The sequence below is a fragment of the Monodelphis domestica genome, chromosome 5 (genome assembly GCF_027887165.1).
Source record: "Monodelphis domestica isolate mMonDom1 chromosome 5, mMonDom1.pri, whole genome shotgun sequence".
Taxonomy (NCBI): Eukaryota; Metazoa; Chordata; class Mammalia; order Didelphimorphia; family Didelphidae; genus Monodelphis; species Monodelphis domestica.
In genome coordinates, this window is record NC_077231.1 from 65,838,466 (window position 1) to 65,861,384 (window position 22,919).

Consider the following 22,919-nt stretch of genomic DNA (forward strand, 5'->3'; position numbering starts at 1 on the left):
CTTTTGTGCATTAAAATGAGGGATGTGGGTCATTCCCATTATAATTAGGTTTGACAGGGCTCAACAAACATGTTATTAATAAAAAAATATCAACAGCTGACCAAAATGGGTGAATATAATTCAAAAGAAATATTTTATCACAAAAATGAGACTTCTAAAACATGAGAATTTTCATCTCCCTTTTAAGGATAAAATAGCAAATGAGACAATATCTACCTATAGTATAAATTCTCATCTCTCAGTTTCTTTTTATAGTATATTTTTTATATTTATATATATATAAAGTATATATACTTTTTATAGTATACTTTTAATAGTATATTAGAACTCAAACCTAAGAAGATTTAAGTAAAATATCTGAACAAGATTTAAAAAAATAGATATGTCTCAGGCAACAAATTAAAATTTTAGAGGTTTAACCACTATATATTGGGTTGATTAATAGGTTTAATATGAGAACTAGGTCTGAAAAGAAAATATTTTATCCCCAAGAAAGACTTGGTGGAGATCTGAGCCTTGCTGATAGATAATTCAGAACTGTTAACAAAATAAAAATGAGTAAGATAGAGAAAAAAATGCCAAGTGACTACACTGGTAAAAATGGAATGGGAGAGAGTTAAGGCTAATATTTAATGTCACCACTATGAAAAAGATAACCCCAATGTTTTCCATCATCAGTGATCAGGGATTTAAGTTATTGCTAAGAGAGAGTTTTCATTAATTTTGGGTCTACCCAAAGGCAAACAAGTGTTTGAGAAAGGAGAGTGACAAATGTATTTGTGACCACCCTTTCTAGTTCAAAGAAGAGCCAACATAATATTGTGGGAAAAGTTCTGGTATTAAAGTTTGAGGATTTGGGCTCAACGCTCTCTGGGTCTCAGTTTCCTCACCTATCACAATGAAAGAGTTGGACTAGATGGCCTTGAAGATCACTTCTAGCTTTATTTATTTATTTGAATTGGAAATTTTTATTTAATTAATTAATTAAGAATATTTTACCATGGTTACATGATACATCATTTCTAGCTTTAAATCCATAATCTGCCCTTATTTTTAATGGCCCTTTTCTATCCAATAAGCAGAGGACCTGATAATACAGAGAAGCATGGAATGGCTTATATCAACTAATGCAAATTAAAGTAATCAGAGCCACTAGAACTAGACACAAATGACTACAGCAATGTAAATAGAAAGAAAACCACCACAAAACTATTAGTCATAAATGTTACAAAATTGCCAAGACCAAACTTTGCCCTGAAGACAAGATATGAAAAGATGTCCAACTTTTGTAGTTATGAAGAACCATGGGTTTGAAACATGGCATATAGTTTTTAAATCAACAAACTAATTTTGCTGATTTTTTTTCTTTTAAAAATTCTTTTATTATTACATTACATATATTGCATATATGTATATATATTATAAGGGAGGGCTCTTGGGGTGATGAGTGAGAGGAATAGAAACAATGAGACATTTTAAACAATACAAAAATAAATAATCTACTTTAAAATATGAATAAGGGAGATTTGATTTGTGATTTCACTGGCATAGGGAAGTTTCAGATGAAGATACTACTCTAGCAATGTGGGTCAGCACCTTCTCTGAAATATATTTAGTTTAGAAAAATTAAGTGATTTGCCTGGTATACTGGAATTTTTCAGAGGCTCGACATAAATCTCGCTCTGAGATCCACTGTCTACGTTTCCTTTCATTACAAATATCCAATTCATTTGAACAGTATCTTGGATCACTTCTCTCCACCCCTCTCACCCTCCTAACCTATATAAGAGCTCACTATATTGAGAGAGAACAGCTGCCTAAAATAAAGCAATACTTGCTTTCTATGGTAATACAGAATGCTTTAGAAATACTGAATTGGAATTGGAATTGAATTGGAAATAGGAATTGGAGTTCAATCTTAACATTGGTAATTAAAGGAAGGTTCCAGAAAAGAAAAAAAATTATCATTTGAAAACTAATATATTGGAATGTGTTCTCTTAGTTTTATATAAACTATTATTTTGGGAAAATGTATAAAGTCAATCACCTAAAAGAAATAAAACGCCAATTTTTAGGGGAGAGATCTGGCATTACACACTATCTGAGCTCAGCCACGATATTATACACCCCGCCCTCCCATCTAAAGAAAGCAAATAATTGTATTGGCCTACTCCTTTTGGCCCTTGTAGGAATTCCCAAATTCACCATCATGAAGTAATTTTACAACCACAGTGTATACTTTGATTTGCCACTTCTTCAAATTACCAACAAGCCGTGGGCCCAAAGAAAATAATGCATCTTACAAAGCAACACATCAATCATTTTTATGATCTTTATTGTAGATTCAAATGAAATGCCATACAATTTTTTTGACAATTTACTGACTCCAAACCAAACCAAATGAAAAAATGCATCCACGAGAATTTCTCTTTGCAAAAACAGAAGCAAAACAGAAACTGACTAAACAAAGGCCATCTTGCTTTTGAGTTATCAAATCAGTACCTAGAGTACTAAGAATATACATATATACATTAGAAGTATATTGATATAAATATACTATGGATAATCTTGGAACCACAATAAATATCAAGTAAGTTTTTAGGCACACGGCATAGAAAAAAATGCAAAATCTGCACAATCCTTAAGAGTCTTGAGTGACTCACTCTTACATCGTTTTCACACTGAAAAAGCAAATATTTTACACAAAATATACAGCTACAACTCATGTAGTCCCCAGTGACCCAGGAATCTAGTGCTGCCTTGTTTCTGATGCTACTCTATACAGCTATCTATCACATAAGAAAATATTTTGCAGGTTTCTTCAAGCAAACTGCCTACATCCTCATCATTGCTAACAAAATAAGTACACCCTTATCTACATCATATACCTATACAGCTGTGCAGAGATGCACACACTTACTGAACAGCTTAGGAGCTCATTTGAATGCTGGGGATTTACCCTGAAGGCAAAAGGATGATTTTTTTAAGGTACATCATTTGTGAACTGTTGATATTATTAAATCCAGTTATTATTACAAACTGAGGTAATACCTGTTCTTTAAAGATAGAAATATCTTAAAATACAATTGAGAATTTAAAAAAAAAACAACAAACAAACAAAAAAAAAAACCTTGGAGAACATGAAGGAACTAGGTCATTGGAAAGATTTGCTGATCATCCCTTCAGTGCAAATGTAAACCAAAGAACCCAAAGGGGATGCTCCAGTTGACTGTATCATGTACTGTCGGGATTAAAGATCGGAGACATGGAACACCTGAGATCGTACTCTGGTAAGCGAAGCCTCTACTGCTTCTCTTAATAGAGCCAATGTTCAGTGATAAAAATTAAATACAAGGTGAATTGGACTTTTTGTTTATTTGTTTTGTTTTGTTTCTGAGCTACAAGTCAGATTCTGGCATGTCGGGCATATCGGCCATTAAATACCCTATTCCGTACCGTCCGTTGGGAGCCGTGTCAAGAGTCGGAGAACCACTTTGCTTTCGGTAAATATTTTTACCAAAATTTGGAGAAGGCACCTCACTTGCTATCTTTCCATGGATGAGGCTGGCATCATCTCCATCTAAGTTGGAAGGTTCTTTGATGATTCTTCCTCTCTTATAGGTCACAGATGCAAGATTGCCAGAACTGTCATCGATAAGGTTGCAGCAGCGAACGACAAAGACGATTGGGACGGGAAGGATCGCTAACACCATCAGACATATACAGAGGGCCAGGCCCCAAGTAGGGAAGCTCAGAAATTCTTCAGCAGCCTGATGAAAGCAACAAAAATAAATATTCTCAACAGTGCTCTTGCTGTACTGCTATTCAATCATAGAGAGAGATGATAGGTAAATAGGCAGAATTTGTCCCAGGGCTAGAAACACATGTATATTAATCTTGTCACTTACAGAAAGCAGATGTATATAGGAAATTTTTAGAGTTGGCTTTTTTGAGGACACTTTTTCTTATACTATCACTTGAGAAAATGTGCCTGTTAGCTATAAAAATCCTGTTACTCGCTGTCCATGGAAAAGACATTGCCTGAATTATTAAGACAGTTGAGGAAAATGCTGTGAGCAGGGAAAACTCTGAAGTGTTCAAATTGTTTTCATTCGTCTAAGTTGCTAGAATTCCCTAGATAATCAGAAAAACCTATATACTTTATTTTGTACTTTCTAGAAAATTTATAATAAATATAGATTTTACCATAGTCACAGAAATTAAGAGACTAACTATAATAATTTAATATAAAAGATATTCTTAAGTAACAATTATGTCCTTCTGGGTAACATATTCTGCTATTAGCCAATATTTAAGTTAAAATATTCCTGAAATTTTGCTAAATAGATTTCTAGTGGTTTTCTAGAAAGATAACATTATTTTTACATTTTACATTAATAATAATAATTAATAATAATGGATGATAGCTATCTGTCAATATTACCACAGTATTGAAAGGAAATAAACAACAATTTTCAAATTGGATTTCACAGATTTGGGGAATAGAAAAATAACTTTCAAGAGCCCTACACAAGAGATGACCTTATTTTCAATAGGATGTTCAGAAAACAATACTTGAGCATTATAACTGATAGCTTTCATTAATTGAAGTTTCTATACAGATTTTATATAAAATGAAAGTCACTGTCTTTTACCTTATCTTCTATCCACGCATTATAGCCAGGTCGACTTAATCCAATTTGAACCATGCTAGCTATCAATAAAGAAAATAGCACGAGAGGAGAAACATATTTCCACATGTAGTAGTAATATCTATTAGGAGCAAAGCCTAGCATATCTTTCAGATCTTCCATGAACCTAAAAATAAATCATTAAAATTAAAAATAACTATTTTAATTTAACAATTAATTACAATTATAAATTAAAACCAAGAAATAATTAAAGATCCTTTCCCATCACTTTCTTTCCTTCAGTAAACAATCTGATCAGAGAAACTCTTAAAAGTAAATCCAAGAATGGCGGCTAGGTGGCTCAGTGGATGATAGAGAGCCAGGCCTGGAGACGGTCTCAGATTCAAATCTGGTCTCAGACACTTCCTTTCTGTGTGACCCTGGGCAAGTCACTTAATCCTAATTGCCTATCCCTTACTGTCCTTCTCTCTTGGAATCTACACTTACTGCCAATTTTAAGACTAAAGATAAGGGTTTATAAAAAATCTTGCCTCTGACATTTATAAAGACTTTGTGGCCTTAGGTAAGTCACGCCTTCTTATTGTCCTGGGCATAGAAGATGATAAAGTTGAAGCCAGCAACAGTATAGTAGGACAGAGCATTTCCTCACTAGAAGTTCTCCATACCAATGAAATTATAGGTTTGGTTGAAAAGAATCAACAGTCGTGCAAACATTTATTTAGAGCTTATTCTGAGCCAGACGCTGTGCTAAGTACAAGAAATGACTACTGAAATAAATGTACTAATTCCGTGATAGTTTCTTTGGGGCAATAATTCAAATGGTAAAAAGGGCTTAGTTGCAATAGCCCTCTGTAGTAAGCATAAACTTACTTCTATAACAATAAAATATTAAAGAACTAAGAAAATGCAGCAGCTGGAGTTCCACCGAGCCTAGTCCTAAACAGCTTGCTCTTTCCCATGACAGCCCTGTGTTAGAGCCCAGCGCAGCGCTGAAATTCACCCTAGTGGTTTTGAGTCGCCATGAAAAGGATCCACTGTATTTAGGAACTTGGTTTAGGGAAGTTTTCTAGGTTTAAGAAACAAATCCACCCAGAAGGTGACATTTTAAGTCTTTTAAGAGAGTCTTAAAGATCTGAATGGTTTGCCTGTGTGAAAAGAATTCATTTTGTAATGGTATGAAGGCATCATTGAGATGATTATATTGTAACAAATGTCACATCACTTGAAACTTTCCCTGTAGCTTAAGAAATCGAAATTAAATCAGATAGACTCTGCTTAGACATGCAGGATAGCCTGAGGACTACAAGAGAGAGTGTTCCAGAAATGGAGAGGCAGAGAGAGGAGGGAGAGAGAGAAAAGAGAGAAAGTAACAAAGAGGGGGGAGAGAGAGAAAGAGAGAGACAGAGAGACAGAGAGAGAGAGAGAGACAGAGAGACAGAGAGAGACAGAGAGAGAGAGAGAGAGAGAAAGAGAGAGAGAGAAGAAAGAGAGAGAGACAGAGAGAGAGAGAGACACAGAGAGAGACAGAGACAGAGAGAGACAGAGATAGGCAGACAGAGAAAGAGAAGGGGAGAGGGGGAGAGGGGGAGAGCGCATGTATCAAAGTCAAGACTTCAACCTATATCTTCCTGTTGCCAAGGCTGTTTCTCTATCCACTGCATGATACAGCCACTCATTTAGTTCTTTGATGTGCTCTTGTTTTCAAGTGTTGCTAACGAGCCATGGCAATATTTGTTGGATGTTTCAGAGAATCTGGTTCTTAACTGCCCACCTAGCTTATCTGAACAGGAATGGTGAAAGAGAGATATTTAAAGCACACAACTCAAAGATCAGTGATTGCATCACCATGGTTGTTCTACCAACAGAGATACAGCAGCTTAGTAGTTAGTAATCAAGAGTTGATGTGACCAAAAAAATCTACAAAACTGGTGATGGGCACCTCCCTGTGGTGAATGTGGTTCTTGGCTGGTAGACACACAGTCCCCATCACTAAGTTCTTACTCAAAATCTTTCTATCTTGGTAGGTTTAGACAAGAACCGGGGTGTTCTGCTGGCATAACCTTTGAGAACCCAGACATCAAAGGAAGCCTCTAATAATGGAAGAACCTATCATTTTATTTTGCAGAATGCTGTGATTTCCACAATACCTCATCCTTTAACAACAACAAAAAAAATGAACAAAGTAGGTATTTTGAAACTTACTTGTCTATGCCATAAATAGTAGAAACAGCAATATTCTCCAAAATGACAACAATTAACAGAGGCAAGGTAGCAGAATAGTCATCAAACATTGTGACAAAATAATTTCCAGAACGTTGCACAAATATCAGGCCGATAGAAAATGCTAGAACACAACAGACAACTGAAGGGAAAAAAGCAAACAAGAAAAACATGTTAATCCTCAGTTTCAGTTATTAAAAACTATCATTAAAATTAAATACTTAGTGGTAATGACCCACATTGTTTTGATTAGTGAATGCCTCCTGAGGGCTTCTACATCTAGGCAGCCTTGAGTGAGTTTTTATTTTGCGCCCTGGTGAAATTTTTGCCCCTAACTGAACATACCTCCAGCTACCCTCCAGTTCTGGTATACCCATTGCTCATGGAAAGTCAGATCTACTCTGCTATGGTTCCAACCACTATACCTGTGATTTTTCCAACCAAAACACTCTTCCCTGGACATAACACTTCTCTTAATGTGCCATCTCATCCTGTCAGAATCTCAGCACCTTAGTGATGGGGTCTGTATTTATATTCCCAGTGCCTATCATATAACATATTAAATGCCTTTTCATTCATTCATTCATTCATTCTTAGAATATTTTTAAAAGAAAATAACTTGGTGATCTCATCTTTCTTTTAACCTGGTGATTACTTTGACTTTTGCTCTAACTAAGCCATTGGAATGGTTGTAAACTCAATCAACTCTGAAATCTGTAGTCCATCACCTCCTAGATGCTATGAGAGAATTTATTTCTTCTTATGTAATGTCTTCTAATCAGCCAGAGTGACAGACTGCTGGGTGCCAATGCTCTGCATATACTCAAACTGGTGATGAAAAATGATCAAATTTCCATTTTGATTTTACTATTTGGTTTAAATCTGGAATGAAAATGTATTGTTATGTTCTGAGAGATCATACACTGCTTATTGCTACTACCCTGAACTTTGTGGATACTTACAACCTTTTTGAATACCATTAAATTATTTTTAAATGCCATGGATTTTTATCCTTGTTATTCTTCTGGTTTTGTATATGTTATAACAGACATTTTCTATGTGGGGATCATCCTCTTGAAGTAGGGGATAATTCCTTTATACCTCAGTAGACTGCCTTCCTGAGCAATGATGGCCAAATATATACCATTATTTCATGGCCTCTCTGAAGTAACACAGGCCACTATAGACTTTGAAACTCAAAGCCTTTTGAGACTGGCAAAGCTTACAGAACTTGGTATTCATTAACCTAATTTTCAAGACATGCCTAGACAAGGAGCCTGAGTAGGATTTTTGGTGCCCAAATATCTGAGCAATAATATGATTTTTAAAAGGACTTGACAATAAAATGTTGAGGCAGTTGAGGATAGAAGAAAGAGTACTGGATTGGGGATTGGACAATCTGGGTATGAATTTTAGCTCCACCATTTATTATGCTATGAGACTTCATGACAGACGTTATGCTAATAAAAGCCAAAATGGAAAATAATATTTCTTTACTTCCCTGATCCTTCACTAGAGTAAAAACCATCTTCGTAATTGAATGAATCATAAAATATATGGGGCTCACCAGTAAGTATTTCCTTCCTGACTTTGAAGGAATCAACAATTGGGGTGATGATCCCTTCGATGGTTCCAAACATGCTGCCAAGTCCTAAGTTTATGAGCATGAGAAAGAACATCACTGACCAGAAGGGCGAAGCAGGGAAATGGGTCATCGCTTCAGTGAAAGCAATAAAAGCTAAACCTGTCCCTTGTACAGCCTATAAGAGAGGCAACAAGAAACAATCAAGTTAATGGAGAATGAAGGGTCACAGGGTATCCAGCTTGATATGGAAGTAGTAATGGTAGAAAGGGATTTCACTTCTGGGTAATGGCACCGAGAGGATCAGAAATGAAATCAACACATAGTTGATAGCAATTTACTTAATTTGTCATATCATCTTCTTAGATCCAGAGTCTGCCACTAGATTTAACTTTTTTCAACAAATCAGAATAATTTATATCCTAAGATTATATTTTTTGAAGAATTAATCTTTCCCATTAAAAGCATGTCAAAAGAAACTCTTCTATATTTATGCCCAATATAACTAATAAATAGGAATCATAATTCACAACTGCAGATATACATGCACTTAAGACATATTGTTTGATGACTACAGAGGGAAATATATGCATACATCTATTTCTATGCCAAACAAAAATTACAAAGTATTTTTCTCTTTAAACTCTACATGATCTAATAAATCAGTGAATATGAAGAAAAAACATTTTTTTTCAAATTGAAAAAAAAAACACGTGAATGCAAACTAAGTGAAAACCAAGTGAGCAGAAATTTTCTGGAAGAATGACAATCTGTCCTTTGCTATTTTCTAAGAGAATAACATCAACTGGTACAATCCTGATAACTCTTCCAGATCTTCTGGAGGCTCATGGTTTTCTTTTCTTATTATTTTGGCTAAGATTGCATTGGGCATCACTGAGTTTATGATAATAATTAACAATAATTTAAGAGACTTGCCAGGCAAAACTGTCTTTCATGACTAACATCCAGGTTAAATGATAATAAAAGTAACTTCTCTTGACTATCATCCTTACCAAGAACACTTCATCTGATTGATCTGAGAGTTCTAAGGACTTAAAATTCTGATTAATCTTAAAAGAATCTCCTAAGGAAAAATCCTGAAATAAAAATCCAGCTACATATTAAAAATGTGATCAAAATAGAAAAATAAATTTAAAATAAGAGACATGGAAGTAAGGGCAAAAACAACCATTTTATACAAAAATTAGTAACAAAATATTCAGGCTAAGATAGCTTTCACATAAAAAGCTTGAGATCATCACCTCACTAATTTATACATATATACACACATATATATGTATATACATAATCATCCTCTTCCTTGTTGACAAAGGCATTTTCAAATTATTTACAATTTGATATATTAACTTTCATGGCATATTCTCATACAGTAAACAGTGAACATATAACCAATTGCATATTACTTTAGAGTAAGAATAGTTTTACATGTACACTTATTGACTACAATTTTTCAATGAAGACAGTCAAAACAAAACCAGATTAGGTAACCTCATTGATGATCTCATCTAAGAATAAATGTCTCAAACTCTTACAGAGAAAAAGGTCCAAAGTTCTTGCCTGAAAATTAACTATATATTTCCCTTTTCCATCCCAAGCAATACATGACTTGACAACTGTAGCATATCAATTCCACTTAACCTCTTTCTAAACTGTAATAAAATAAGTTCCTGGTGGGATATTCTCTTCTTATTCCTCAGACTTAATTATATCTTCCTTGTTTTGTAGTTCTGAGATGTATACATAATGACTGATTTGAAAAGCTCAATGAGTTCTCATGTTGCTTCTTTTACCTTGAAAAAAAAATGAATATATATCCCATAATCCACTTACCACAAGAATAAAAGAAAAATACTATATAATCATTTACTTTTAAATTTTGGTATGCTTGAGCTTACTTTTTATTTAAGAGAAAAAAAAAACAAAAGCATTCTCTACATGTTACTTTTGCCTTTTTGTTTTGTCCTGACCTGTGATTTCATTGATGTAGATCAGCTACTTCTGCCACTTACTGTCTTAAAGAATTGCCTGGCCCACTGAGAAGTTAAATAATCTACCGAGGGCCACCCCACCAATAGAAATCAGAAGTCAGATTTGAATTCTTATCTTCTTCATTCTAAGGCTGACTCTGTAGTCACTGCATCTTCTACACCATGTAACCAGAGTCACTGAATTATATAAAAAAACTGCCACCAGGTGGGATGGTTATATTTTAGCATCTATATTCAGTGTGGCCATAGGGATAAATCCCACATTCTCCACTGTGATTCTAAGATGTTAAGAGAACCCAAGGCCACCATACAGTTAGACAGATTGCCTGTGCTAAGCTTATAAGAGGAGATGGTCCCAAAGGGATGAGCTGACATGATAAGAGCAGACACAGATCCACTGGAAGAGCAGACATTAGGCTGGAAGTCATGAATACCTAGATCTAAATCCTCAGCATACTGAGCAAATCAAAGTGCCTCTTGAGAACTATCTTCTATGTTATAGATACAGTGCTCTCTGCCATCAAGAAGGGAGCTCCCATACTGGGAATGCCCTAGGCAAAAAAAGTCATAAGTCCTTCACATATGATCAGAACAAGTAAAATCATTTCAGTATTAAATACTGACATTTCTGAATAAAATTTATTTTATAGCTGAACTATAAATGTTTATGCAATAAACAATATATAATTTTAATATATTATTTTCATTATCTCATAAAAATATGATGTAACTTCTTGTTGGTATTCAGTCATGACCCACCCACTCTTCATGACCCTGCTTCGTATTTTCTTGACAAAGGTATACGAATAGTTTGCATTGCCTTCTCCGGCTCATTCTACAGATGAAGGACTGAGGCAAAACTAGTGTATCTCAGGATGGATTTGAACTCAGGAAGAAGAGTCTTCCTGATACTATAAGTACAGGGTGGCTACTTTGTTTATTCACCTATATGCATGCAAGTGTTACTTTCATTTTTTTTATGGGCTACTCACTTTATCAAGCTCATCTTCAATTTGACAAGGGCTGAGATGAAGGGCAGGAAACTCCTCTTCCTTCACCTTCTCAATGATGTCATAAACTAAGTGATAATCTTGAGCAGTTATAGCTGAAAAATTGATATGATGAGGAATTATATCTTGACTAATGTTGCCCATTTTCAGAAGCTTAACAATCATCTCGGAATTTCTGGAAAAGAGAATGAAACATCAGTAAGAAGTTGTTATTCTCCTGGGTACGCGTCCTTAAGCAAATTATAGTGTTAAAATATGAAAGGGAATGAATATTCATACTGGCTGATGCACTTCTCATTTATGATGTTTGCTTTGAAGCCCAGGACAGCAAATACTACCAATGTGGCCAGGACAGAAGTGAAAAAATTGATAAAAGACACCAGGACAGCATCAAAATGGCAGTTGTTGTCTCTCTTGTTGTAACTGGAGAAGGCAATGACTCCACCAAATCCCAGCCCTAAGGCAAAAAACACCTGAGTAGCAGCTTCTCTCCAGACCTTGGGCTCCAACATTATTTCAAGCTGTTTAAAATGAGACAAATAAAAGTCAGGTAATATAATATAATATAATATAATATAATATAATATAATATAATATAATATAATATAATATAATATAATATAATATAATATAATATAATATAATATAATATAATACAATACAATACAATACAATATAATATATGATAGAATATGATATGATATGACATAATATATGATATAACAACATAACATAATATAATATAATATAATATAGCATAGATATACAATAGAGGAAGACTGAGGATTATTCAGATATATATACATATATATTACAATGACATGTATCAAAGGAAAAAATGATGTCTAAAGCCCACCTCTCACTTTTCAGGAAAAAAAAATGGTTCTATGTGAATACCAGCTGATCCCAGCCCATCCTCCCATTCACTTTCTTTAGAGTCATTTCAAATTCCACTATTAAAAACTGTCAGAGAGACATAGACTTAAGCCATCTTGAAATAGCTTTTATTTCTTGTTAAATAATTTGGTGAGACCACTAGATGGCTCCATGTTTGAAAAAGAGTCAGGCTGGGAGATGGGAGATCCTGGGTTCAAAGCTGGCCTCTGACACATTCTAGCTGGGTCACCCTGGGCAAGTCTCTTAATCCCAACTGCTTTGCCCTTTCTGCTTTTCTGCCTTGAAAACAATACTTGGTGTCAATCCTAAGAAAGGAGGTAAGGGTTAAAAAAAAAGAAGAAGAAAACAATTTGGCCCCTTAGTAAAAATAAAGTGAATCCTACCAAAGTTCCACGGTTCATAAAGTGATACAGTTGAGTGACTAGTGAGCACGTTAGTGAAAAACAAAACTAATCTGACTCAGAAGATTTATGGCAAGGGGCCACTCAGTGGGGAGCTGGTGGACTAGAGGCGAGGAACAAGGCATACAATGAGAAACCCAGCCAATGTACTCATTACTTCAGTTTCATTATATGCATGTGTGTATAGATATCATCTACACACATATACACACATGTTTTTAAAGGAGGTCATATATCTGTAGGAAAGTATTTGTAACAGGGCAGAGCAATGCAGACTGGCAGCCTGGGATGGTGCAAGGTCAAGATTCCACAGAGCTTGGCTGGGTCAGGATTCTAAGGCAGTTGAGGAGGTTTTTTCTCTCAAGCCAGAGACTTGAAGGTGTGCCTAGTGGTCTCGCAACTGAGGAGCTGCCAAGGACTCTGATTATCAGTAAGGCTGAGTGAGTGTTCCCCTTCATGGTGGTGGACATTGTGAATGGTGAGCGCCTTCTCCCTTTTTGGGCCTTGTGAGGACCCCACATCTTGATCCTGCTGTTTTATCCAACCAAAGACTGGACTTTGTGAGAATCTGGCCCTCTGGACATTACTAACCCCTTACAGTTTAGTTAGTTAAGTTAAAGTTTATTTAGATTTAATACCTGGGTGGGTTAATCATAATAGGTACTCCCCTAATCCCCTTATCCTTCTTTAATTAAATAAACCCCTTTATATATTTTGTTAGGGTTATTATTCCTTCTGTTACCCTTCCCTAAAACTATCCACATGCAAATTTTTAAGGAAAGGACATATACATACACATCTATTTTTAAAGGGAAGTCATACACAGACATATACATACTACACACATGTTTTTAAAGAAAGTTTTCTCCTGGGGTTGGGGTAGTTAGTCAGTGGAAAGGGAGAATGACAGCAAAGAAAGATGCATCTCTCTTCCAAATGAATCCATTCAAAGGCAGCAGAAATGTGGATAAGTTGGACTTTCTATAAATCTCCAACATTCATTCACTCAATCACTCATAAGATTGTAGATTTAAGCCAAAAAGGAACTTGTTTTTTGCTGAGGAAACTGAAGCCCACAGATGTAAAGTGATTTGTCCAGTGGCAGCCACCGCCTGTCTCATGGGATCTGTGCCCAGGTAAGCCCAGGGCCACCTGCATCCTCCCACATAGCCTCTCCTTCATTCTAGAAACATCTCCAGTGTCTATTAAGTGACAGCTACCAGCCTAGTCATACAATTTAGACATACAGTGCAGCGGATGAGTCCATTTCAAGAGAGCTTTCCTTTATGAGGCGATAGCTGAGAATCTCTACTAGATTCATGAGGCATCAGTTTCATTGTAATTAGAGTTGGGGTATTTTCTCACCAAAAAACTGTTAGGAGTGACTTTAGACAGGTCAGAATCTCCCCAATTGCTCAGTGAAACAATTAATTGCTCCTTTAAATTTCTGATAAGTATCCACTAATTACATAGCCAACGTGAATGTGCAGGCATAATATACACATCTCTGGACTCTTCCCAAGGAGACATGGAAAACTTCTGTAGAGATCCCATGGCATTCACACATCCAGGCCTCGGTCACTAGATGGAGCTAAATACCTTCTTTTGAAGTTCACACTCCATACCTTCCTGATGAATTTCTTTTAGAATTTCTGAAACATGTTTATTGGATTCATCTTTAGAAACTCAAAAGATAGTTTTATTTTTTTGTCCACACAGGGCTGAGCAGAGCCAATGCAACCACTTGCCATACATTACAGGGGATTTTTTCCCCCCAAGGACAGGTTAGACTAGATGGCTATTAAGGTCCCTTCTAACTCTCAAAGTTCTGTGATTCTATAATGAACATATTCAAATGGCACAAAGCAAGGCCTACCATTACTCTTCAGAGTCACAGGAATTCAGAATTAGAGAAGGGACTTCAGCTCCCATTGAGGCCAACACTCTGATTTACAGATGAGAAGACTGAAGTCTCCCAAGTTATCTGTCCTTGTCCAGAGTCACACAGGGAGTAAAGAACCAGAATCCCAACCTCCCCTTCTAAATCCGTGCCGCCCTGGATCTGGGTGCAAATATGGGATCCTCTGTCTGTTATATCAGTGAGGAACAAAGGAAAAGTAGCTGATGATGGCCCTGCTGCCACAGCTGGCAAAGCCTGGCATACCTCAATAGAGGGGGAAATGTCTATGGAATGAGGCAGAGTGCCTCTTCATAAGGAGGGGGGTAAAAGGCAGGGCAGTGTACGCTTAGTAGAGCTCGCCAAAAACTGTAATATTTATTGGGAAAGGAAATAGGATTATTGGAAAAATGGGGGATAATGGGAGGTTTGTATGAGGGTAAGGAGGAGTTAAGGGGAGAGAAGGAACACTGCTTGGTGAGGCAAGGGAGGGAGATGCCCCTGCTGATAGGAAACAGCAGGGGTCCGATAAGGTCTTTTATTGCCTTGATGACTGGACTGATTTTCAGCTCCCTCTATGACCAGAAAAGATAGTCCACTTATCTGACTGCGAATTCAAATAATATAAAGTTTAATAATCCAGTTGGAATTGGAGTTTTTCCTTAGCTTCAGAGTATACGGCCAGGCCCTAGAGGCTGGCGGAGGGTTTTTCCACTTCCGTTTCCTCTATATCAGTCCAGTTTTGTATACTTCAGAATCTTAGCAGTAGATAGAAAGCAAACAAGAATAGGTCTAACCTTCAGAAGCGACTGGACCTGAATCTTCCAGCTGAACCAAGAAGAGCATGCCACTCCAGACTAGACTCTTCTGAGAATGAGGGAAGGGAAACATCTCAGAGATTTCCCAATCCACAACATGGCTGTCAAACCATGGACACTAGAGGCTCCACTCACTGACACCTCCAGCATAGACTACATAGATATACACACACTCGCTGCCCCTCTCCCTCTCTCTCTCCTTCTCCTCCTCTCTCTCTCCTCCTCCTCCTCTCTGTCTGTCTGTCTGTCTCTCTCCCTCTCCTCCTGTCTCTCTCTCTCCCTCTCCTCCTCTCTCTCCCCCTCTCCTCCTGTCTCTCTCCCTCTCCTCCTGTCTCTCTCCCTCTCCTCCTCTCGTTCTCTCATCTCTCTCTCTCCCTCTCCCTCTCCTCCTCTCTCTCTCCCTCTCCTCCTCTCTCTCTCCCTCTCCCCCTCCCCTCCTCTCTCTCCCTCTCCTCGTCTCCCCCTCCTTCCCTCTCTCTCACAGACACAGATATACATACTCACACATACTCACCATACAAGTTCACCAACCTAGGTACATACTGACACAGATACACACACATGCTTATATACTACATGCACATACACGTTCATGCAAGCATTCATTCACACATACACACATCCAAATGCAAAGGCATAACATTCTTCTATCATACTCTGTCTTAGTTGTAATTTCAAGGAAAACTAACAGAGACTCAAATATTGTAACTCCGCATCAAATTTCTAGCTATGCCAATATCTATTAAGTACTTGACATGTCTAGAACCCAGCTAACGATAATGAACAATATGGCTTGTTTTCTATATTTCCAAGTTGAATTTTCCCAAAAAGTTGAATGTAACCACAGAGTAACTCAGTAGCAATACTTTCCTGTACCATAAGAAGACAAATAATTTAGAAGTGAAACAATTCTATATCCTGGGTTTAGACAGCATGGAGCCATGGAATGCTATAAGGGAAAAAAAAGATTTGGGTTCTAGACATAAGACTTCAGCTATCATTTCAGTCGTTGTTATTGCTGCTGTTAATATTATTTCCAGAAGTGATTACAAAGTTGACTGTCATCCACATGATCAACACTGAATAGAATGCTGGGACTGGAGTCAGAAAGACTCATCTTTCTGAGTTCAAATCCAGCTACAAATACTATCAAGCTGCGTGATGCTGGGTAAGACACTTAATTCTGTTGGCTTCAGTTTCCTCATCTGTAATGTTAGCTGGAGAAGAAAATGGCAGAGCATTCCCGTATCTTTGCCAAGAAAATCCCAAATGGGGCCACAGAGCATTGGACACAACTGAAACAACAACAATCACACATACAACCCTTTTTCATTCAGATAATCAATAAAGAATTAAAGACTACATTTTTGTAAACACAAATATTATTTTTGTTGTTACTTTTAAAAATAAAGAACCTTTTACCCCACATTTTAAACAGCGATTCTTTCATCTTTATTATTATTCTTTCTAAAGCCCAACACTTTAAAAACCATGTGTCAGAAAACTGACCTTCTAATGGAGGCTCCAGAGGCCTTTAACATTCAAAGCATTTCTAATAATAAATATAATATACTCATAGATTATGTCTTAATCTGAGACTAAGCACATACCTTAGGGGTAAACATATGACGGATGCCATCAATTGAACCATTTAAAAGCAGTGCTCTGATTAGAAAACAAATTAGTACCACGTATGGGAAAAGAGAACTAAAATACATGATCTGGGGAGGAAAAAGAAACATATTATTATTTAACAAATAGATTCATACACTTTACCATGAATAATACTTTTATTAAGTTGAACTTTTAATTTTATTAATAAAACTTAGAAAATAGCTAAAGCAGTACTCTATTCTTTGCTTCAATGAATCTGTGATAAAAATCAGTAGCATTTATATCTTATTATATCCTTACAACAACACTATTATCCTCCATTTTACAGATGAGGAAACTGATGCAGGCAGAGGCTAAATGGACCAGAATTATTCACTTAGGAAATGCCTACAGTCACATTTGAACTTGGGTTCAGTGTTTTCTCCACTGTGCCCCTAGCTCATCACCTCAGGAAATCCACTAATATACTCTGACAATGATGCCTATCCATACAGGAAAAAATGTATTCAAGTCAGAACAATTTTCTCTAGACATTAATTTAGTAAGATTACCAAAAAAATAAGACTAATATACCATATTCTCTGTAAAATAAAGTAGCATTATTACTGGCAAGAGCTAATAACTGAAATAGCCAACCCTATATGCCCACATAAGTCTTTGAGAAATGCAATTTTTAAATAATTTCACCCTTTTATAAGCAGTCGATTCTTCCATTTCTCTCTCTCTCCCTCCCTCCCCCCTTGCTCCCCCTTTATTTTTTCATTACTCTGCTTTCCCAAAACCAGAGTATTTTTTCTTTCTTGATCTAATTAAGGAAAATTTTAAATCTCTTAAAGTTCCAAGTAGCCCTTGAAGTGTGTTCATTTCCTTAATAAAATCATTTTCTTTATAATTCATTTCATTGTTTGGTCATTACATAGGTAGCATTGTAGAGTGGTATATGTTTTTTTTTTTTCTCTGAATCAAGCACTTAGACCAGAATAACTCCCCTGATTAAATGCGCAAAATCCAGCTTACAAACCAGGGAAACCTGGACAAATCTGCTCAGTTTCCTTCCTGCCTTGTCAAAAATGTGTTTCTGCAGTAAATCCAAGCTATGAGCACCTTATTTATGGGATTAGTGGATCAAGTACTGATAATATGCCTACAAGTTTGGGACATGTCTGGGCCTCTACCATACAGTAATCATTACAAATTGAATTTTATAGAGTGGATAAGAGAGGGCTGGGACTGGACGTGTGATTTCATTGGTATTTGAGAACTTCAAGTGAGGAGATGAGGTACTAAGTACTTATGTGACTCCGAGTAAGTCACTTGACTTCCATCTTCCTCTATTTTCTCATCTCAAAAATGGTAACAATAACAGCAACTACCTTCCAGGGTTCTTGTCAGGATAAAATGAGTTAATATTTGTAAAGCATTTTGCAAATCTTAAATTCACTTTATGAATTTGTTGTATAAATAATGATATGTATGAATAATGATGATGAATGTAAATAAATTATAAGAATAATCCTATGAATAATTCATTATATGAATGCTAGCTATTACTGTTTTCATTGTTGCTACTACCTAAGTTGGCACACCGTAGCAAAGTCTGAGAAAGGCACACTAACAGTAAATTAGGGGTTCATAAACAATACCCTGAAAATAAAAAGACAGATAGATGGATGGATGGATGGATAGAGGGATGGATGAATAGACAGATAGATAGATAGATATACAGACAGACAGATAGATAGATAGACAGACAGATAGATAGACAGACAGACAGATAGACAGACAGACAGATGGCTAGAGAGAGATGGATGGATAGATAGATAGATAGATAGATAGATAGATAGATAGATAGATAGATAGATAGACAGACATTCATTTTCTAATTCCTTCATACATTATATTCATGGTATACAACTAAAACTCAATCTAATACAACAGGTATATACAATGTACTATAATGCTTAAGACCATTATGAAATTATAGGATAAAGTAGAATATCCCACTTAAGGACATAAAAATCACATGATACACCCCTTCAGTTTTTTCTATACTTCAGTATTTAAATACTTGGAAAGGCATCTATGGTATCTTCAGCAAATCTAGTGACCGAGGTTTTTGTGAATTTTTACCCCCCAAAATGACATCAATGAAAACCCAGTATACAACTGGATTTTGTTAATTAAAATATCAATCTCTGTACTACAGACCAAGGAAACCTGGGTAAATCAGCTCTATGGAACATTTGTATTTGAAAACAGAAAAAAATCAAAACCCTTTACAAATGGTTTCTATGCTACTGGAATGAAACCAAATACTGAAACTACAATGAACAATTCTGGTCCTGGAGAAAACAGCAGGAAAAAAGTATAGCCAATATACTTGCTGAGTGTGGAGATAGAAAATAATAACATATAGAAATCAATACGATGTACAGACTAGCAGAGAGGGTGAGCTAGGTAGGTCCAAAATGCCTTGGGGTGAGTAAACATCACCACCATCAACTTTTCCCCTATTCTACAATGTCAAACAAAAGGAATCAATGAAACTTATAATTTTTTTTAAATTTTACAAGTCTCCCATGGTTCTGATCTCTTTAAGGGAAAATAACCAACTGCACATATTCTAAAAATATTTTCAGCTTTATCCAGATAACAGGATTTTTTTTTTTTTGCACGAGAAGAACACTTGGTGAAAATGTGGTGAGAGAGTGATGACTGCTCTTTTAGCGGCTGGTAAGACACATGGGATTCATCTACAGAGGCACATGTAGGGAAATAGTCCTGACAGCAAGTATGTTTTAACAGACCAGACTTCTTATCAGTTAAAATGGGGTGTGAAAATTTTTTCACACCCAGCTCCCCCATGGAAAGTAATGAAAAGGAATGTTTCTAAAATACTCAGTATGCTATTAGGCCAAGAGAAAGAGTTTGTTGTGTTTTCTGTAAGAAGATCACAGTTTTATACATCTCAAAGTGCTAGCATGATGCCTGGCATAGAGTGAGTGCTTAATAAATGCTTTTTTCATCCATTCATTCAAATGAAAAGTGCTCCACCAATGTGTCATTATGGCCCTGAGGAGACCCTGAGCTCTACAAGGCAACAGTGCCCAAATGCTTGTTTGCTTTACACTCACCTAGTCAAGCTTCCATAAAGAACAGGACTGTTGCTAGTGCTGGTGCGGATATTGGTGGCAGCACTGTTATTGGTATTGGTTGTAGTAGTGATGCTGGTGTGGGTACCAACATTATCCTGTTGTTAGTAACAACATTCCTGGTGTTGGTGTTATTGATACTGATGTTGGTGGTGCTCTGGTGTGGGTACCAACATCATCCTGTTGTTAGTAACAACATTCCTGGTGTTGGTGTTACTGATACTGATGTTGGTGGTGCTCTGGTGTGGGTACCAACATCATCCTGTTGTTAGTAACAACATTCCTGGTGTTGGTGTTACTGATACTGATGTTGGTGGTGCTCTGGTGTGGGCACCAACATCATCCTGTTGTTAGTAACAACATTCCTGGTGTTGGTGTTATTGATACTGATGTTGGTGGTGCTCTGGTGTGGGTACCAACATCATCCTGTTGTTTGTTAGTAACAACATTCCTGGTGTTGGTGTTATTGATACTGATGTTGGTGGTGCTCTGGTGTGGGTACCAACATCATCCTGTTGTTTGTTAGTAACAACATTCCTGGTGTTGGTGTTATTGATACTGATGTTGGTGGTGCTCTGGTGTGGGTACCAACATCATCCTGTTGTTTGTTAGTAACAACATTCCTGGTGTTGGTGTTATTGATACTGATGTTGGTGGTGCTCTGGTGTGGGTACCAACATCATCCTGTTGTTTGTTAGTAACAACATTCCTGGTGTTGGTGTTATTGATACTGATGTTAATGGGGGTGTCATTAGTGGTGGTAGTGCTCTGGTGTGGGTACCAACATCATCCTGTTGTTAGTAACAACATTCCTGGTGTTGGTGTTACTGATACTGATGTTGGTGGTGCTCTGGTGTGGGTACCAACATCATCCTGTTGTTAGTAACAACATTCCTGGTGTTGGTGTTATTGATACTGATGTTGGTGGTGCTCTGGTGTGGGTATCAACATCATCCTGTTGCTTGTTAGTAACAACATTCCTGGTATTGGTGTTATTGATACTGATGTTAATGGGGGTGTCATTAGTGGTGGTAGTGCTCTGGTGTGGGTACCAACATCATCCTGTTGTTAGTAACAACATTCCTGGTGTTGGTGTTACTGATACTGATGTTGGTGGTGCTCTGGTGTGGGTACCAACATCATCCTGTTGTTAGTAACAACATTCCTGGTGTTGGTGTTACTGATACTGATGTTGGTGGTGCTCTGGTGTGGGTACCAACATCATCCTGTTGTTAGTAACAACATTCCTGGTGTTGGTGTTACTGATACTGATGTTGGTGGTGCTCTGGTGTGGGTACCAACATCATCCTGTTGTTAGTAACAACATTCCTGGAGTCAGGAAGATTTTCTTCACATAGAACCAAAAATGTCCCCCCAGTAGGACCTAAGGACTATGATGAGAATGCCAAAGGCTGCTCCCCTGTCGGTGATACAGCACTAGTCTGGGAACAAAGGTGGCTGGATTCAGAATCGTATAAAACGGTCCCTAGCAAGTACGACCCTGGCCTCCCCTTGGACAGAGAAGGAGCCTGACTTAGTGCGCCGAGCCTTACTGTGTAATAACAGGGCTATCACTGTCTTCATCATCATCATCAGTCTTATTTTCATTTACTATTACAGCAGCCAAAATGGAAAATAAGAACGTCCATTCTAGATTAGGCCCATGGTTATCTATGGGGAGGCAATCGTCCTAATACATATAATTAGAGATGATCCCCAAACATTTCTGCGTTCCTTAGTTGTCAGGCATTTTGCAGCAGGGGCCCTCCCTGTCGGGGAGACTGGGCCAGCTTTGTGAAGTGCTCTCACAGGCGTAAGAACAGGGCTCCTCTTTTGGCTGGTGGCCTAAGTACAAAAAGTCAGCACAAGCTGGTCTTAATATCTTTTCAGGAAAACTTAGCCTGGCTTCCTCAAGCAGATGCTGCTTCTACCACAAAGCTCCTGGGGCGTTGGGCTCCAAAGGCCGACTGCTGTGTAAAGCGCCCTTTGAGACGTCAATGGATCTGTGATCACAATGTAAATAGGCTCTAAGAGCAGACTTTACCACAGCTGTGTCTTCTCATTCAGAGCAACAGTTAAGATCATAGGATCTTAGATTTAAGGTGGGAAGGAGCCTTAGAAAGTCACTGACTTCAACTCCCTCAGGAAACAGATAAGAAAAGTGAGGGGGCAGTGAGGTGGCTCAGTGGAGTCCTGGGTTCAAATGTGGCCTCAGACACTTCCCAGCTGTGTGACCCTGGACAAGTCACTTAACCTCCCTTGTCTAGCCCTTACTGCTCTTCTGCCTTGGAGCCAATACACAGTATTGACTCCAAGATGGAAGGTGAGAGTTTAAAAAAAAAAGAAAGAAAGAAAATGGCTTGGTGAGTTCTTTTGTCCATGGTCACTCGGTTAGTAAAAACACTAAACAAGGGGCAGAATCCAAGATGGCCCAACTCCAGATCCAGTGCTGCACCTACTTATTCTCCATGTTGCCTCTTGGTCAATCTTGATCTTTTTAATCTGGACTTGTTATTATATTATTGTTCATTCTCAGTTCTTCCATCATTTCAGATACTTTTTTTTCTGGATACTTTTCCCAGAAGCCATGAGTTTTGGACCCACACTGACTATATAGCACTTGGATAAGTCACCTAACTTCTCAGCAGTCTAAAGAATTCTGGAAGT

General features: G+C 37.2%; 1 protein-coding gene across 1 annotated transcript in view; it reads right to left on the minus strand.

The window, feature by feature from the left end:
* Nucleotides 1–2,318: 2,318 nt before the first annotated feature.
* The window catches only part of SLC6A15 (solute carrier family 6 member 15), a 35,055-nt gene continuing 14,454 nt past the window's right edge, over nucleotides 2,319–22,919 (minus strand). Inside the window, exons 5-11 of the mRNA XM_001364335.4 lie at nucleotides 17,097–17,207; nucleotides 11,753–11,994; nucleotides 11,456–11,648; nucleotides 8,440–8,632; nucleotides 6,855–7,014; nucleotides 4,656–4,818; nucleotides 2,319–3,770 (exon numbers count right to left, since the gene is read on the minus strand). Coding sequence (XP_001364372.1) covers nucleotides 3,399–3,770; nucleotides 4,656–4,818; nucleotides 6,855–7,014; nucleotides 8,440–8,632; nucleotides 11,456–11,648; nucleotides 11,753–11,994; nucleotides 17,097–17,207 — 1,434 coding nt within the window. The 3' untranslated portion in view covers nucleotides 2,319–3,398. The remainder of the gene's footprint in view (nucleotides 3,771–4,655; nucleotides 4,819–6,854; nucleotides 7,015–8,439; nucleotides 8,633–11,455; nucleotides 11,649–11,752; nucleotides 11,995–17,096; nucleotides 17,208–22,919) is intronic.